General features: G+C 39.8%; 2 protein-coding genes across 2 annotated transcripts; both read left to right on the forward strand.

Annotated features, from left to right (window-relative positions):
• Positions 1-920: 920 nt before the first annotated feature.
• Positions 921-3,341, forward strand: LOC131221853 (pentatricopeptide repeat-containing protein At1g28690, mitochondrial). Its single transcript, XM_058217150.1, has one exon. The coding sequence runs from the start codon at positions 1,003-1,005 to the stop codon at positions 2,578-2,580; it is 1,578 nt and encodes a 525-aa protein (XP_058073133.1). The 5' UTR covers positions 921-1,002; the 3' UTR covers positions 2,581-3,341.
• A 3,865-nt stretch (positions 3,342-7,206) lies between these two features.
• Positions 7,207-16,166, forward strand: LOC131221854 (cytochrome b6-f complex iron-sulfur subunit, chloroplastic). The gene is made up of 5 exons (XM_058217151.1): positions 7,207-7,365; positions 8,132-8,379; positions 13,358-13,475; positions 14,412-14,594; positions 15,800-16,166. Exons 1-5 carry the CDS (start codon positions 7,327-7,329, stop codon positions 15,899-15,901), a joined length of 690 nt encoding a protein of 229 aa, XP_058073134.1. The 5' UTR covers positions 7,207-7,326; the 3' UTR covers positions 15,902-16,166.
• Positions 16,167-19,257: the final 3,091 nt, after the last annotated feature.

Below are 19,257 nucleotides of genomic sequence, written 5' to 3' on the forward strand. Positions count from 1 at the left end.
TCCATATTCCCTATCGCAAGTGCAAAATACGCCACTAGCATCTCTATAACCACTCAAGAAAATAAGGTACTCCACACCTTACATATAAACATTATTTTTTCTTATCTCCTTTTGAATATGGGACTATTCCCAAAAATGTCAAAACGCAAGTATTTCAAACAAAAATAATAATAATAATAATAATAATAACTTATATATTTATATATTTCATTTATTATATTTTTAATCAATATTTTTACAACACTTTCAACACAGATAGCCAGATTGGATTTGTCAAGGAAATCTCCATGGACCCACACTACTGTGGGAACAGATTTCTCACTGTGCCCCCGTGTCAAGGCAATAAATAGGCTCTCTTCCATTCACGTACCTCACCTCATATGGGAATTAGCCGCTGTGGCTTTATTAGCTATTGAAGTGACGTCACTAAGTTGGACCCTTATCCACACCAACTATCCATTTGGTGAGATCATTTCAGGACATGAGCCTAAAAATGAGGAGATCCAAAGCTCAAGTGGACCCATTAGGAAAAAAAAAAACAAAGACGCTGATGCCGACCATTGATTAAACCTTACTAGGGCACATCATGTTGTTTATTTAAGATTCAATTTATTCATAAGTTCACGCAGACACGGATACAGGGAAAACACAAATATCAGCTTGATCGATAACTTATGTGACCATGAAGAAGTTTTTAATGATAGGCATTCAATCTCCACTTTTCTACGTTCACTTGAGCTTTGGATCTGCTTCATTCTTTGGCCCACGCCATAGATGGAAGGTGTAGATACAATATATACATCAAACACATACACTATGGTGGGCCCACATAACTCGGTGACGTCACTTTATATAACTAATGAAGCCGTCAGTAGCTAATCCGCGTCCCGTTACCTCATTCCATATATATGGTCAATCCCCTCTCTCTCACATGCAACCGTTGCGAAATGGGCCCTGGTTCTTGATGAGGCGCACGTAAAACTAAAATCAGAGGATTACAAGATGCACTGCTTGTTAAGGCCCACCTACCCGATCAAACCCAAATCAATCCCATATTTCCCGGCTAAATCCATACACATTCCACGCCTAAACCCCACTTCTCTCTCTTCTTATCTGCAAGATCACATCAATTCAAATTCCCCTTCAAACGGGCAAAAGATCCACTCTCACATCCTAAAAATCGGATTCAAACCCAACACCAACATCTCCATCAAACTCCTTATTCTACATCTTAAATCAGGTTGCCTATCCTATGCACGCCGCGTGTTCGATGAGATGCCCAAACCAACCACATCTGCTTATAACTATATGTTAGCTGGCTACTCCAAGCACGGCCAAGAGCAAGAATCCCTTGATCTAATCCGAAAAATGGCTGCTTCGACAGAAAAACCAGATGGGTTCTCGTTTTCGATGATGCTAAAGCTCTCTGCGTCGTTACTCTTGCTGGATCTTGGGAAATCAGTTCATACCCAAATAACGAAACTGGATTTCGAGTCGGATGATGTTCTCTTCACTGCTCTTGTCGATTCTTATGCGAAGAATGGGAAGATTGATTATGCAAGAAGGGTGTATGATAAAATGTCTGAGAGAAACGTGATCTGTTCTACTGCAATGATTTCCGGATACATGAAACATGGATCTGTTACAATTGCTGAAGAGATTTTTGAGAAAACGATCGAGAAAGATACAGTGGTCTTTAATGCAATGATAGAAGGTTATAGCAAAACGATCGAAACTGCCAATAGAGCTCTAGAAGTCTATATAGATATGCAGCGGTTAGATTTTCGGCCAACAATCTCAACCTTCTCAAGCATCATTGGTGCTTGCTCTATCTTGTCAGCATTTGAAATCGGTCAACAAGTTCACAGTCAACTCATGAAGACTGATAGTTTCAGCGATGTGAAGCTGGGAAGTGCGCTTGTAGACATGTATTCAAAATGTGGGAGAATTGTGGATGCGCGGAGGATCTTCAACCACATGCCAGAAAGGAATGTTGTCTCGTGGACTTCCATGATTGACGGGTACGGCAAGAATGGGAGTCCAAGTGACGCACTCCAACTCTTTGACAAGATGCGTAGGGAGAACAAAACCAAACCCAATTATGTTACTTTCCTTAGCGCTCTATCGGCTTGCGGACACTCTGGATTGATATCGACCGGATGGGAGATTTTCAATAGCATGGAGAGGGACTACTCACTCAAACCGAGGATGGAGCACTATGCTTGCATGGTTGATCTTCTGGGACGTGCGGGGAGCTTGCATCAAGCACTGGATTTCATTACGAAAATGCCAGAGAGGCCGGACTCTGACGTATGGGGGGCATTGCTCAGCGCTTGTAGGTTGCATGGGGATGTGGAGATGGCAGGATTGGCAGCGAATGAGCTTTTTAAGCTGAGTAGAGATGGGAGGCCAGGGGCTTATGTTGCTCTGTCTAATACATTTGCAGCTGCTGGGAGATGGGAAGGTGTTAGTCAAGTGAGGGGATTAATGAAGGAGAGGGGAGTTTCTAAAGATGCTGGGTGCAGCTGGGTTGGGACTGATAGTGGTTTGTGTGGTTTTCATGTTGGCAAAGGAATGTGAAAACGATTTGGTGTACGCTTGGTTTTTTGACTCGGTGACTTGGACTGATTCGTTCAGTCTTGACTCGAATCATGACTTGGATGAGTCAGGGGATTAGTTGGACAAGTTGGGCTGAGTCATCCTCTATTCTTGATACTGACTCACTCATGGCGCTGAACCGAATCGGCCTTGACCGAGTCTGAGTCGACTTGGCATGAGTTGCATCCAACTTGGCTGAGTGGTCAATCCATGTACAAGAAGAGTGAGATGTGAGTCAGTCCTATTGCTTGTATGCATCGTAAATATTTCTTTTCTGATTTATAACAAAAATTTGTTAAAAGAGAGTCCACAGGGCTAAAGAGAACGAAGATCGATCAAGGCAATAATAAGAGTCTCCTGTCAAAGAGAAGATCTATAGAGTCCATGGGCAAGAGAATCAGTGTTACAATTAGCCTCTCCAGGAATATGATGGAAGTTATTGCTCAGAGGGTGAGCACACATCCTTAGACTGTTATAGCTAAAAGCTAAAAGCTAATATGCAAAGGGCGAGCACAAGTTTTTGTACGTATTGTGAATTTTTGTTTGAATGTGTATCTGATCTTGAAAGTAAGTTATGGGTTTACTTGGGTAGCGTTTGGCTGTCCCAAAATGGGGGTTGGCTGAACTTCCTAAGGCTGCATTTGGGTGCACTGGTGAATTTAATTGCAAAGAATTGGTTTGATTGACAGGGAACGACCAGAATCAATGATATTTTCCGGTAAGTAGCCCTCCAATTGAAGTTATGATCCTTTCATTGCCTCCTTGATTGTATTGTGTTGCGATTTGAAGCCCAAACCTCAACATAGGAAAATTCAGATTTTATTGTCTCCACTTTTTTAGACTAATAATTGCAATTCAATTTGATAGTGCATCCAAATGCACCTCAAGAGCCATTAGAGGAAGTTGCTGTTTGGTGTGGCAGGGGAAACACAACCTGCATCAAGTGGGCTAGTATTCTCCAGCTTTTTTCCTGCCTCAAAGCTTGGTTGTGATAGCAGGAAGGTATTGATCTTTTCTCACTCACAATGTGACACTCCTGCATCCTGCTCTGGCTGAGAACCATGAATGTCCAAATGCATGTCTGGTTGCCAAAAAACGTATGAATGAATATTCGAGTTTGTGTATATCTTTATAAACTATGCTGCTAATCCCATGTCGAAACACTCTAGCCACCAGTTTGGGTTTGGGCTCATGTTTTTGGTCCCCGAGGCTATGCCGTAGTTACCAATGTTTTAAAACCCTGATCAGAGTTCAACCTGTTTCTGTGGGAACTTCGGTCGGGCCAAACAGTAATCCCTTTCTATCCTGGAAATCTGCTGTAAAGTATTACTGGTAAACAAAGATTGAAAATCAGTTTCAGTGGCACCACTGAAAAACCAGGTGGCTTTGCCTTGTATCAGGCTATTTTGGTTGCACTGGGTAGGGTGTCTAATTGCTAGATGGGTGTCATATGTTCGAGCTCAACCATGACATGCAATGGGATAGTCACATCCATATTCACATCCTAGATATCCAGGAAACCCTATGTTTTCGGGTGTAATCTGGTCTGTGGATTTAATGTTTTATTCATTTGATCTCATTTTGTTAGGAACTGCAAACAATGAATAATACAAATCACATACCAAGTAATAATCTTTCATTTGTTTCAAAACCCTTTCCTTAATTGTTGGATTACAAATCCAGACAAACCTTTACTGTTAGATTAGTTCTAGTTTGTGCTCATCATTCTATACGGATTCAATCTCGGTCTGACCAAGTTATTACGATATCGCAACCCTGCTCTTGGGGTTATCAACCTTTGGGTTCGATCACCAACTGGTCATGACCTTGAGTAACTACTAAGTAAGAACTTAAGGATTTGGTATCCAATAACAAAGTCGTGGATGAAGAGCTAAATTCATTTTGACTTGTTGCAGCTATGCGCTCGACAAAAGTGGATGAAAGTAAACTAAAGCTATGCTAATCGATTTGTACTTGTTATAGCATTGCGTTGGACAGAAGCAGAGAGGTTAAACTAGTCTAAGCTAAGATAGGTTTCCATATGAGACAAAAAGATTGGATAGGCAATGTTAAACTGAATAAGAGATTTGTGTTTTTAGATTGGCGAGGGCCTGTTGCTCTTCACTCTTTGGTACCTTTTAAGACTTTGATAGGTGGTCGTCTTATGTATGGCCTCCTTTGGCCTCCTTGGCTTACTAGATCAATTGATTGAAAGGTTACTGGTCTTGTCTTATTACGATTCTAATTCAGGATGAGGCCAACTATTAATTAAGCATGTTGCCATTTTTATTTTTATTTGTATTTCTATTTCGTGACAAGTCCTCTTCTTACCGCCTCACTGACATGCTTTCATATGCATATGGACAACCATATATGTCCATGTGTCAGTGTGCATCACCGCCTTAATGTTACGTTAGATTACATGTGCTCTTTAGAGGCTCTACATATACATGGCCTATATCCTTCAGCTATATGTCGTTGGAAGAATGACTGCAGCTAGGGTCAGCTAGGGTTTCGGTCATGTGTGCTTCTCTAGGTGCTACAGGACTCTTGGTGTAGCATATGCATGCATCTGATGAAGATGTCCTTTGGGTCTTTATGATACCTCCCTGCCGTTTCATGAGTACATTTTTCTAATATCCTATATAAGGCTGCCAACATGGAGCAAAGTTCCGTTTATTAGGACTATCCCTCCATTTTGAAAAATCGTTTCAGGAAATGAGCCTAAAACTGAGGTAGATGGAATGCTCAAGCAGAGCACACCAAAGGAAACAGTGAGGATTGAATGCCGCACAGAAGTTTTGGATCAAGCTGATATTTATGTTTTCCTTTATCCAATATGGCAAATAAACATCATGGTGGGCCCTGGGAAGGTTCCAACGGTGGAGATCATTGTCACTATTGCTTACTGTTGTGTGGTCCATTTGAGCCTTTCATCTGCCTCCTTGTTGGGCTCACACCTTAAAATAGTCTTTCGAAATGGAAGGACGGCTTGGATAAAAACAATATATCACGTTGGGCTCCACAGAGCCCCTGACAGGACCGTCCGTATCGTGGTGTGGTGGGGGTAGTACCCAATCCGCGCCCCATTTTCAGACTCATTTCCTGCTTGAGGAAGCAAAGCTGATGGACGGAGTGGATGTCAGGCACGCACCCCAGTGCGGGATAGGTGCGACAGACCAGCCATGTGTATGCCCTGACCATAGGCCCACCTTGATGTATGTTTTGTATATCCACACCTTCCATCGGTTTCGTCAGCTCATTTTAAGCATGGTCTCAAAAAATGAAACAGATACAAATCTCAAGTGGACCACACAGTAGGGATTGAATTCTCACCATTAAAAACTTATGGGGGCCACAATTTTTGGATCAAGCAGCTGCTACCTGCCTTTTCTCTCCATCAAGGTCAGTGTTACCTCATCAACGGGTTGGATGGAAAATAAACATTACGGTGAGCCCTAAGAAAATTTTAATGGTGGGCGTTCAGTGACCACTGTTTCCAGTGGTATGGTCCACCGGAGATTTTTATCTGCTTCATTTTTTGAACCATTTCCTAAAGTGATCTGCCAAAACGGATGAACGGCCTGGATATACAACACATACATCGAGGTGGGCCTCACGGTCAGGGGCACACCGACCTAGCAGGATCCGGGGTCACATAATCCGCGTTGGTATACACTTGTTTCCAATACTGACAGGTGGGCCCAATGGTTCGATATTCCAGACCATTCATCCGAATTGATGGATCATCGTCCAAAAACCTCCTAGATCTGGAGATTCCAGTCACCAACTTCATGGTCTTCTTCATTTGAATATGAACCGTTGCGATATTTCTACTCTCAACCGTCCATTTGTAACCGAAATGTCAAAAGCTCTGATTATCCTACCATTGGCATAATCCATCCATGGAAAACATAACATATGAATGGTCGAGATTCCTCAATCATGGGACTCATTTCTCATAACTAAAAACACGTGTTCACCCTGCAAAGGTGAGGGATACACGTAGCATTTCACCAGAAAAAAGAGTCATAATCTCGGGCGGCGCGGCTTCAGTGGATCCCCGGATCCCTGAGTGTGGAGCCCACGATGATATATATTACTTAAATCTACTCCGTACATCACGTTTAGAAGTTCATTTTATATCATCCAGAAAAAAATGAAGAAGATCTAAATCTCAGGTAGACCATACCATAGGAATCAGTGGTGATTGAGTGCCTAACCATTAACAATTCCAAAGGGCCCATCTCAAGGTTTTCATAATTTTTATTTTCCATCCAACATGTTAATAATGTCAAGAAGATCTATATGAATTTAAAATACAAATATCGGCCCACAAAAGATTTTAATAGTCATTAATCACTATTTATAGTGGTGTGGTCTACTTTATATTTATATCTTATTAAATTTTGGTATTAAGTCCTAAAGTAAGATGTAAAAACAGATGGACAGCGTGGATTTGAAATAATTACATTAATGTAGGCCCCGTACTGTTAAGGTAACTCCCACTAAGATGTAACCCGGGTAAAAGCTAATCCACTCCCAGAATCCCCAACATGTGGCTGTACGTATCCAATCATTCTCCATCAAACACTACTACCCTTATCTCCTCCACCCAAGTACCATATCTCATCTTCTCCTCTTCTTTCTTCATTTCTCTTCATCAAAAAGACTGAAAAACAGAGCCCGTCTTTTGAAAATTCGACCCCATTTCTCTGCTTCACGAGCATGGCGACCACCACTCTCTCCACTGCAACCCCTTCTCACGTACTAATCTCACCACCCACCTTGTGTATTTTCTCAATGGAATTGATATCTGCACCCTCCTTTGCCAATGACCCACCTCTTCTTTCTACTCTTTGCTAATAGAATGGTACAACATTTGTACCATTTTGTTACAATAGAGTAGAAAGAAAGGGTACTTCTGTCAATAAGGGAACTGATATCTACACCCATTCTTATTGATAGAAAGACCCATTCTTTCAACTTTCTGTAATACAATACTACAAAGTTGCACAATTGGATTACCCAAAAGTCGAAAGAAAGGGCGTTTCTATCAAATTAGGGAATTGATATCTACACCCCACTCTTAATGATAGAAGCACCCATCTTTCTACTTCTGGTGGCATAAAACTACAAACATGCCACACTTGTATTGCATATCGGTAGAAAGAAACGGTGCTGCTATCAATAAGGGAATTGATATCTACACTCCACTCTTAATGATGGAAACACCCATCTTTCTACTTCTGGTAATACAATACTACAAAATTGCACAATTATATTGCCAAACAGCGGAAAGAAATGTTGCTTCTATCAATAAGGGGATTGATATCTACAACCCACTCTTATTGATAGAATCACCCATTCTTTCTACTTCTGGTAATGCAGAAGTACAAAGTTGGGTGCTTCTATCAGTAAGAATGGGTGCATATAGTTGAAAGACTCAATTTTTTATTTTTATTTTTAATTTATAACCACTCATTTGTATCCATTTCTGATTGCTATTGCTTTGAATTCTATTTTGGGTCAGCTCTGTTCTAGCAAGAATGGGATTTTCTCTCCATCCCAAGCTCTTCTCTTCAAGCCAAAGAGCTACAACAGCTCTGGGGAGGAGAAAGAGAAGGGTCTGAGGATTTCATGCCAGGCAACAAGCATTCCGGCAGATCGCGTGCCGGATATGGGAAAGAGGCAGCTGATGAATCTGCTTCTGTTGGGTGCTCTCTCTTTGCCTACTGCGGGGATGTTGGTCCCATATGCCAGTTTCTTTGTTCCTCCTGGGTGAGTTTTTTTTTTTAATAGAAATTTGGGCTCTTTCTCATTTCTGGGTTTCTTTGTCAATTTATTTTGTTAATTGATTACTATGATTTTGGGGAAATTTTATTTATAATTTCTTTTATTTCTTGTTTTTCTTTTTTGGTTAATTTGTTGTAAGGAAATTTTTTAAGAATTTTGCAATGGAATTGGATGGAATGTATTGTTTGGAAAATTGGGTTATGTTTGCTTGCTTATTTCTGTCGCTCATTTGTTTTTCTCATGCTTTATGTACGTAACATAAGTCTGTCTGTACATCATACATATATGTATTTGTGTGTAGGCATTTTCTGGTACCTCTTTCTGTGTAGTTGTATGGCTGCATTTTTGGGTACTCAACAATTACGGATTGCAAAGCAGGGGTTAAAAGTATCACTTGAATAATGTAATGTGATTATTCAAATTGTATGAATTTATATATGGAGGAGAACTCTAGCTGTATATTTACATAGTCATAGATTTGTATGTCCGTGCGTGACTATGCAAGTAGGTAATTAATATCAATTTACCAACAAACGAGAACAGAAATATTATGTTAAACACCGATATATTGGTTGAGTTAGAAACAGAGACAAGCTCATCTTGGAATACTCGACACTTTGAAATGTCAATGCCCAATAACTTTTTGAGGATATATTTGTATATTAGTCAAAAAAAAAAACATGAGCTTCTATAGAAGTGTGTATCCACTCAATAAAAAATGATTAGGGCCCTCTTCAGTTACAATTAAAAATTAGTTCACTCATTTAATTAATAGTGATTATGTATTAGAGATCATAATTTATATAAATTGTTGGTTATCAGGATTATTTTAGTCCATACCACAAATATATGATCTCTAATGCATAATTATTGTTATTTATAAATTTATTTTCAAGTAGCACTAATGTATGGACATTATCACACCGGGCTCGAGTGGGGTCGCCTGTGGGATGCGAGGACACACTCGGGGTGGGCTGCCCGTGTGAGGTGGTACCCATGTGATTTAGAACCCACGAGGGGGGTTCGGCCGAGGTCCTAACCCATGAGATGTGAGGCCTGAGCTATAAGATAAAGGGATTAATTCGCTATGTTCTAACGGTTCGAGTTTTTAGAGCAAGTGATTAATTGTCCTGCATCAAATTGGTATTAGAGCGAAAGGTCTCGTGTTCAAGACTCTTCACCGGGGGTGATTAATGCCAGGGCATTTTCACACCGAGCTTGAGTGAGATCGCATGTGGGATGCAGGGGCACACACGGGGTGGGCGGGGCCCACAGAGGAGGTCTCATGTTCGAGACTCCTCACCAAGGGTGATTAATGTGCATTTCACACCGGGCTCGAGTGGGGTGGCCTGTGTATTTTAATACACAATTGCTTATTTAAACTAATATACCAATTAAACCAAACAAGGCAATTAGCTCTAAGGCTTCCAAGCCAATAGAGGGTTCAATCACATAGATTACAATAGATATGCTAATAAAGCAACTAGTCTCTAAATGATAGTATACATGTGTGTGTGAGATGCACTAACTATCAACTCCAGGTTCACCTCTAACCTTTACATCCCTATACAATGATCGCAGTCCTACACAAGAACCAATCTAACGTACACTCCCGTCAGAGGCTCCCGCAAGATATTTTAGTTGGTTTTCTATTAGTTAACTAACAACCTCGGTCTTAATCATATGACTTATGTTTATTCATATTGGAGGCTCCTATGGAGACTAACACGTACACACCCATGTCAGGTAAATTCAACTCTACACAAAAGCCTAGGTTCTACATAAGAACTTATTGAGTTTGGGTCACAAATTCTTATCCTCAATCCTCACAAACTATTACTATCAATTCTGCACAAGGAAAGAGAGTATGGACTTATACATGACACTTGTTGAATTGAACCCCTTTTACGCGCCTTCTCGGGTTGCTTGATTGATGCTCTCCCGTGCTTCAATCAGCTCCCCTTTTGCTTCCGAATTCATTGATGTCGATGCTTTGTCAATGCTTCAGCTCCAAGATCAAACACCTTGCATGTGATGCTCTATTAATATGACTAAGGTGATGGGAGGTTGGGTGAATCTCCTACGACACATGGGAATGTTGTAATTCCTAAGGGATTCACTTGGGTGTTATAGAGGATTTAGACAATGATTTTACTATGGGTTCAAGTCTAATCTCTAGAACAAGGTGGAGATTAAGTTCATCTTCTTCATTGAGCTTGGAATCCTCTTTTCAAGTAATGAATCACAAGGAAGATGACTTAGATCTCATGGATTTTGAGGCTTGGAATGAGGGATATGAGTAGGGAATCTCCTAAGCTTCTATTGCACCAAAAACACATCAAAGAACCCAATGCACGAATGCCCTTTATATGGTAACTGAGTTCCAATGGTAAAAAATGGGTAGATTCGGCAATAGTCGATCGATCGATCAATTGAACTTAATTCGAATTTGGCCAGATATGTCGCTAGACATTTTTGGCCTTGTTCGATTGCTCGCGCCTGATTGATCAATCGAAGATTGCTTGATGACTTCGAATTTTGGCCAGATATGTCGTTGGATTGTTTTGGCCATGTTCGATCGCTCAAGCCCAATTGATCGAGATCAATTGAGGGTCGCTCGGTTGATTGAACGATTGATCGATGGCTATTATTTGGATAGTTTGTTTCACATCAGTTTTGCACATCTTTCAGCCTTACTTATCATGTTCTAATTGGGTTTTTGAGGCTAAGGGATGATCACCAAGGGTTTACCTATTAAGTTTATGATCATCTAGAGGTTTAGGTTATTTTGGGTCAAGGGTTAGGGTCACCAAGACACCTCATATACCTGTTCTTTGCTCTTTAATGCTCCACGTCCTCTTGCGTCTTTGGTCTTCAGCTTCCATTGGCTTAACCAACTATATGACACATTGACTCACGTGATTGACCAACAAGGTGCACAAATTAATGCACTAACACTAGGTTGAGTTCAGGTTGAGCCAATTTAGGTCAAGTTGGGAATAATCACATGTATTTGGGTTGGGTTGAATCAAATATATAGGGCTTCATCTTAGGTTCGTGTTGTTAGATTTTAAATTATTTTTAAAATAAATTGGTGTTTCAAAATTTCCAGCTAAGCTATGGCCGTGGCCATGTGTGCATGCTTGGGCGTGCCTAGATGTGTCTTTTCACACAAGTCCTAAGGGTTGCACCCCTTCACTCTTTGATTTGAAAGGTTGTGTTTTTCCAAGCTCAAGGGTCATCTCAAGGGTCAATTAGGTTTAAACCCAAACAGTTACAACTCTTTTTGGAAGGTTGCCTCTACACCCTTAAGGGTGTTTACTCAAAGTTTATAAATAGACTTCCTCTCATCTAGTTTTAAAATATGAAAAAAATAAAAGATATATATATATATATATATATATATATATATATATATATATATATATTTGTTTTTCTTTCAAGGTTTGGGTTAAGACTAAAAATGGTTCGAGCCCGTGTACAGTGAGTGCACCGTTGGGAGTGGGCGATAATTGTTGTATCCTGGAGGTCGATTTCTCGGAGAATCCTGTTGCACTTGGGACACGGTCTAAGGAGGGCAAAATCGAATTCAAGCCGAGTGATTCCAAATCATGCCTCAACTTCTACAAACCGATAAGTTTTCTTTTCCGCTTATTTTTAATTTTATTTAGCCCAAATAGTTTTCCAAACTCTAAATTCCAACACAGGTTGGGTACCTCGGATGGAAATTGGGTCGGGTCAGGTCAGATTGCAAGTTGGGTCCTCTTGAGATTGGGTTGGGCTTGGGTTCATCCTTAACCCAACCCAACCCAACCTGCCAAAGTTGAACCCCTAAAGGGCATTTGGTCATCAAACCTATGGCAATCAAATCATGAAAAAGGTTGGCTCCAAATGGTCAAGAGAGGGCTATGGCTATGATGATGATGGCAACAACAACGGTGACATCATAAACAATGACACATAACAGGATTATAGAAAAATAAAAGTTTTCCTACTAGCATTGTTAATGCTCGTCGAATATGCATGTCTAAGATTTGTATTATTTATTTATTTTTTGGTGATAAAACTGTCCCTTTTTGCATATTTATAACTGAATGAATTTAATTATTTGATGATTTGAACATGTGTCAGACCCTTGGGAAAGGGCATTTCTCGTAAAGGGCATAAAAAATCTTGTGGCTCCCATCCTAATCTCCCTTAGGCAGATGCCCAGAGAGGTGGATTCCCTCATTGATGCCTTAGCTAAGGAATTCTCAAACCCATGCTTTGTATAGGATCTAGCTATTCATTGCCTTAATGGATAGGATAGTTGTTCCTTCTGTTTTTAATAGAATTCTGCTATCTATCAAAAATATAAATTAAGTTTTGATTTGAACTGAATAGATTAGAACAACCTATATTTTTCTCAAGTGGAAATGCAGATATATGGTCTTTGCATAAGATATTGAAGCATCTCAGTACAAAAAAATGGCTGAAGATAGGATGGTCAGGATCTCTGAATCTAACAGAGTTTGGGGTCATAGTCTGCATCCCTGATGGGGCTTATCACATCAATGTTTGGATCACCCAACCATGTACCTGCTTATGCGAACTCAAAACTTTAGGACATTGGAAAATGTGAAATTCCTGTCCAGAAGTAAACTGATTCTCATACATTTCCATGAAAATGGACTAATCCAATTGAAGGAAATGGGGTGTTTGTCATCCTTGCATCCATCATTTCATAGTATTTATGAGAAGACCAACATCACCCAGATTTTGTAATTTCTATTTTTCTCATGTAGGCAGAGTTTATCTACAGATTAAGATCCATGAGATCTTCTTTATGCACTCTTTGATTAGCATATGATATTCACTACATTCTTTCATCTCTTATTCAAATTTTCATTGTTTTGATTCTACTGGAGGCTGATTGGTTTCTTGGCTATTCATTGATTTTTTATTTTTTATTTTCCTTTTCCAGATCAGGTGGTGAGGGTGGTGGAACTATAGCAAAGGATGCCATCGGAAATGATGTCATTGCATCTGAATGGGTTAAGACTCATGGCCCTGGTGATAGAACTCTGACACAAGGGTTGAAGGTGAGGCTCTACTAGAGTAATAAGCTATTTTGGCTATAATGGAGAATGAAAGGCATCTTGGATCTTGTTTGAAAACCCGAATAAACACGACTTGGCCAAGTTGACTCTGCATAATCAGATTCATAAAGACTTGAAAAGAAAGGAACTCAATTTGGTTAAGATTCATACATGATTCGGTCTATTCGATTTATTTTTTTTCACTTTATTCGATTTGATTTGACTGACAAAACTCAGAAAGAATCGGCTTCACTCAAAAAATAAAAAATAAAAAAAAAATAGAAGAAGAAGAAGAAGTAGAGAATGCCAAGTTCTTGGTAATCAAGACAGAAAAACTCAACCAAGTCAATTGACTCAAAAGGCTTGAGTCAAGTTGAATTTTCAAAATTTTAAACTATGGCCAGGATTAATTGAGCTTGTGATTCTGCGTTCAATTTCCTTACCCCATATTGTTCTTTGATTAGGAACTTTTGCATAATCCAAATCAGTATATAAACTTTTAAAACTAGTTTGGAAGACACCTGGTTATATGAGCTTCCTAATCTGGATAAGTCGAAGCACTTGCTAACCTGGCACACGTGTGGAACATCTGAACTGTGCATAAGTTGCAACCTATCTTGTATATGAGTCAACTTACATTCAGGTTAATTGGCTTATTGGGTGGGCCCATGTCTATGTTTAATTTGGAGATTTAGCATTTTATTGTGTAAACCGTCCATTCTTTTCATATTTTGTGGGCTGCCTGATGAGTGATCTGGGCTAAGTTTTGGGTTGGATCATCCATGCCTTAGCACCCATCTGATGCACGGCTTTGATGTATCCCACCTATGCAAGGTTGTGCTGGACTGAAGCTCTTCGAAGCTTGTGATGTGGAATTTGATGATATCTGTTGGAAATGTCAATGTTAGTGTGAAAATTGATCGCGTTAACATCTTGCAGGGTGACCCCACTTATCTTGTTGTGGAGCCCGACAAGACACTTGCAACCTACGGCATCAATGCAGTCTGCACTCACCTTGGGTGCGTTGTTCCATGGAACACTGCTGAAAACAAGTTTATCTGCCCCTGCCATGGGTCACAGTACAACAACCAAGGCATGGTTGTGAGAGGACCTGCACCTCTGGTAAGGAAAACCTTCAATTACCATCTCTTTATCAAGCCATTCAATTTCTTTGATTATACTCTTGTTTGCTTTCATCCTAGTAACTTCTACTAGTTCTCCATATATCCTTGTTGAAAATTTATGGACCATTCAGAAGTCTTTTGGAAATTGGGATTTGTTTCAGTATTTCAGTGGAATCAATCCGCCTTGCATTTGGGATTTCTCGATAAACCGAAACTTCATTAGGCTAAGTCTCCTGTTTCCCCTTGTGTGCATGCCAAATTGTAAGCAAGAGAAGAATGGTCCACTGTAATTTGGGTGCCTTGTATCCATCAGACACAGATGATGATGCTTCCAAATCGGCACTTGGTTTTGGAAAAGATTTAGAAAAAAAAAAAACCTTAGTTCTTTGAGATAATAAAACATAGCCTTTTAGGCTAAGTATAATGGTGCATGAAAGATGTACATGTCATCCTTTATAAAATATTAGGTCCTGTTTGGTTGGCACTCAAAAACAAGTTTTTCTCGTTCTAGTTATCAGTAATTATGTATTAGAGATTTTGGTATGGTTAACTAATATTTTTGCCAACCCAAAATTTATATAACTGGAACCCCATTTTCTTTTGGAAAATGTAATGCTTGAGTTATCTATAATCAGAAAAGTTGGATTGAATTACAAATCACCCATTTCTTTCAACTTGCAAAAAAATAAATAAATAAATAAATAAATCTGTGATTAAGTTGAACTGTAGTTCCCTTCAGGTACTGTTTGGATGTGTCCCAAATCGCAAGGGAAACAGTTTCAAGGCAAAACACTCCAGAATCCACTTCCCAATATGATTTTTGGCACCTTGATTTTCGCCCGAAATCACAAATGAGATAAAAACAGGTCCAACCCTTTTATTTTTCTCACTTGAGATTTATGTTGAAACTAAATGCTTACAGAAAAATGTCTTGTTTTCATCCAGACAAAATTTAAGTGTCCAGTTTTCTTTTGAAATCTCAATGCATCTTCCCCTTTAAAAAGATGGTCATTTTGGATGTTTTCATAACGTGAAACACGTTACATTGGTGCTTGGAATGGGCTCTTATTTTTTCAAAGTTTGTCTAGCAATTATCTGTTCATCAACATCGTTTCTTTTTTTCTTTCTTTCATTCTTTCTTCTCCACAATAATCAATTGATGACCATTTGCACGATAACTGACTTGGGTTTTTCTTGGGACAGTCCTTGGCATTGGCACATGTAGACATCGACGATGGGAAGGTGGTGTTTGTTCCATGGGTCGAAACTGATTTCAGAACAGGTGAAAACCCATGGTGGGCTTGAACTCCCCTCGAAACCATTCTCCACATTCAAGTTGAGTGTGTCTTTCGCTTCTCAGTATGATGTGACCTTGAAAGACCAAACTCTTCTTTTTTCTCCCAATGCATATAGCTTTGTATCAAAGAGTAATCTGGACATTGGATTTATAAGTTGTAATGATAACCCAAATTGGAGTTGGCATTGCATTTAGCTTTTGTCCTAATAATTTCATGGGTATTTTCGATGTGTATTCAAATCGGACCGTCAACTGCATCAGTCTATTACTTTCGACTTGTTCACTCTCAAATGCCATTTTTGCTTGAAATTAGATGTTCATCTCCATGCCTAATATAACTACTAATGATATGAATAAAGATGAGGACAACCATGTGACTCCTTTTATTGGACCAAGTTGTATTACTGGTACCGATGTGACTCGTCTGATTCCATGCAAGTTGCCTACTCAGAAACACCACCGGTGAGTGAATTATTTGTCACTCCCCACTTATAGAGCTTACAGGCATCCAAACGACCACTTGTGTTTCTTGGTGGTTGGACAGGTGAAGACCATTAGTTGAAGCAAGTGTAAAATGGTTCAAACTGAATTGAACCAAGCTGAATGATGCAGGGACATGTGATGACACAGATTTTAGACATTTCAGACGTTTGGTAACAAACGGGTTGTTTCAAATTCGATACTTAATTTTCAGACTTCAACAATAGTTATCAAACAAGTTTTTCTACTTCAGATTTATGCCCTGTTTGTTATATCTGAAATCTGAAGCCTAAATTTGAAATCTGAAGCCTGAATCTGAAATCCATAGTCAAAAAACTTGTTTGATAATTATGGCTGAAGTCTGAAAATTGAGTACTGAATTTGAAACAACCTGGTTGTTAACAAACATCTGAAATGTCTGAAATATGTTAATTTGACACATTTGCCCTTATCTCCCATTTGGAAATGTTTTAAATTATAAAGAAATTATTTTTTATTAAATGAAAATAAAATTATTATATTTAATTTAAGTAAACTAAAATATCATTATTCATAAGTCCCTCAATTCCTCTTAGTGGGAAGATTGTCACTGTGTGTTGTGTAGGCTTGAGCAACTAGTAGCAACAAAACCTTCAAATAAGGCCCGCGGAACTGGTGAGACAATGGTGACTACCTCGGGTGCATTCTTGCGAAAGCTCCTGCATTGGGAACCTATGTGGGGGCCCACCATGATGTTTTTGATAAATCCACCGTGTCCATCTGTGTAAAAATGTGAGAATTGAACGTCCCACATAATTTTTGAATCAGGTTAGTATATTTGTTTTCAGTTCATCCCATTATGAATGGTATAAATGGCATGTAACCATCAATGTCGACCCTTGGGAGTTTTCAACGGTAGGAATTTCCCTACCCACCTTTTCCTTTACTGTGGCACACTTAAGTCTTGGATCTGGCTTATTTTTGGTCTCTTATCCTAAAATGAGCTCAAAAAGCAGAAGGATGTTGTGGATTTATCAAAAACATCATGGTGGGCCCCACAATGGTTCCCAGCGCAGGAAATTACTGCTAAAGCGTGAAATCCGCGTCCGATTGGGTATTACGGACGCTGATTTCCTTCTAAAAGCCTTCCACAAGGAGTTTCTGCGCAAGGATGTTGGGTGGGATCCACTGGAATGTATGTGAGAAATCCATTCCGTCCATCCATTTTTCGAGCTCATTTTAGGACATTCAAAAAAAAATGAGGTGGATACAAAACTCAAATGGATCACACGAGGGAAAATTAAGAAAAAAAAGTTCATACAGTTGAAACTTTGTTAGGCTCCACCTTGATGTTTATATGCTATCCAAACCCTTTATAAGGTTATTACCAATTGGATGAAGTGAAAACACCTAAAATATAGCTTGATACAAAACTTTTATGGTCATAAAATGCTTCAACGGTGCTCACTGAATGCCCAATGTTTCCTCTTATGGCACACTAAAGTGTTTGATAAACTTCAACTTTAGTCATTCGTCCCTAAATGACCTCACAAAATGGATAGACCGGGTGGATTTCTCAAAAACATCTCGATGGACCCCACCCAAGATCATTGGGTAGGATGTTGGTGCGAAAGGCTTCCGTAGGACGCGGATTTGCTATGACAGGTTGGGTAGCAAGCGCGGATTAGATATGACAGGTTGAGTAGCGAGACTGGCTGCTAAAGTGACGTCACCAAGTTCCATGGGCCCCACCATGGTATATGTTTTCGTATCTACACCTTCCATCCATTTAGAGACATCATTTTAGGGAAATATCCGAAGAATGAGTTAAATCCAGAGCTCCAGTGGACCCCAGCACAGAAAACAGTGTGGATAGTGATGCCTACCATTAAAAACTTCTAAAGGCCACAAAAGTTTTAGATCAAGCTGATATTTGTGTTTTCTCTTATTTCATGTCTTTTTAAACTTTTGAACATGTTAGATTTTAAATAAACATTATGGTGGGCCTTAAGATAGTTTCAACGGTGGGAATCACTCTCCCCACTGATTTCTGTGGTGGGGTCCATTATAGATTTTTATCTGCCTCATTCTTTGGCTCATGACTTAAAATGATGTCTCAAAATGGATGGACGATGTGGATAAAACACATACATCATAGTGGGGCCCACAGAACCTGGTGACGTCACTTGAGTAGTCGACTCGCTACTCTCGACTACTCAACTTGTCAGTATCTAATTTGCGTCCGGAACTGACAAGGTAGTGAGATTCTAGTGAAGTGACGCCACCAAGTTCTATGGGCTCACTGTGTAGAGCTAGGCATTTCATACTCGAACTAGTGGATTCCGCCCAATCAGACCCGATTCGAACAAAACCGATGGTCAGGATCGGTCAAGATTGGATAGCATAATCCAAATCTGAATGATTTTCGGTTTGAATCTGGATAGGCCCTGTTTCGAACCGACCCGATTTGATTTGGATCCGATTCGGACCATATATATATATATATATATGGGAAAAGGTACTATGCGCTTGACCTCATGATAAGCTCCCGTGAGGTCGAGCTGTGTGGGCCCTATTGTGATGTGTGTCGACCATCAACACCGTGCATTTGATGGGTCCCCTCTAATTTATGGGATATCCCAAAAATCAGCCATATACGGAACTCAGGTGGGCCATACCATCTAAAATCACGTGAAGACACCGTTAAAACATATAAAAGCACTTGGTGGGGCCCACATGAGTTTTGAATGGTGCTGAAACTTGGTCTGAACCCTCATCCAAGTGGGACACACATAATGGATGGGCTGGATTTGCAAACCACATCTCGGTGGGCCCAAAAAATGATTATGAATGTTTTAATGGTGCATGGCCCCTCCCCACTTCTGTATGTGGTGTGGCCCACACA

The sequence above is a fragment of the Magnolia sinica genome, chromosome 12 (assembly GCF_029962835.1).
Source record: "Magnolia sinica isolate HGM2019 chromosome 12, MsV1, whole genome shotgun sequence".
In the NCBI taxonomy this organism is placed as follows: domain Eukaryota; kingdom Viridiplantae; phylum Streptophyta; class Magnoliopsida; order Magnoliales; family Magnoliaceae; genus Magnolia; species Magnolia sinica.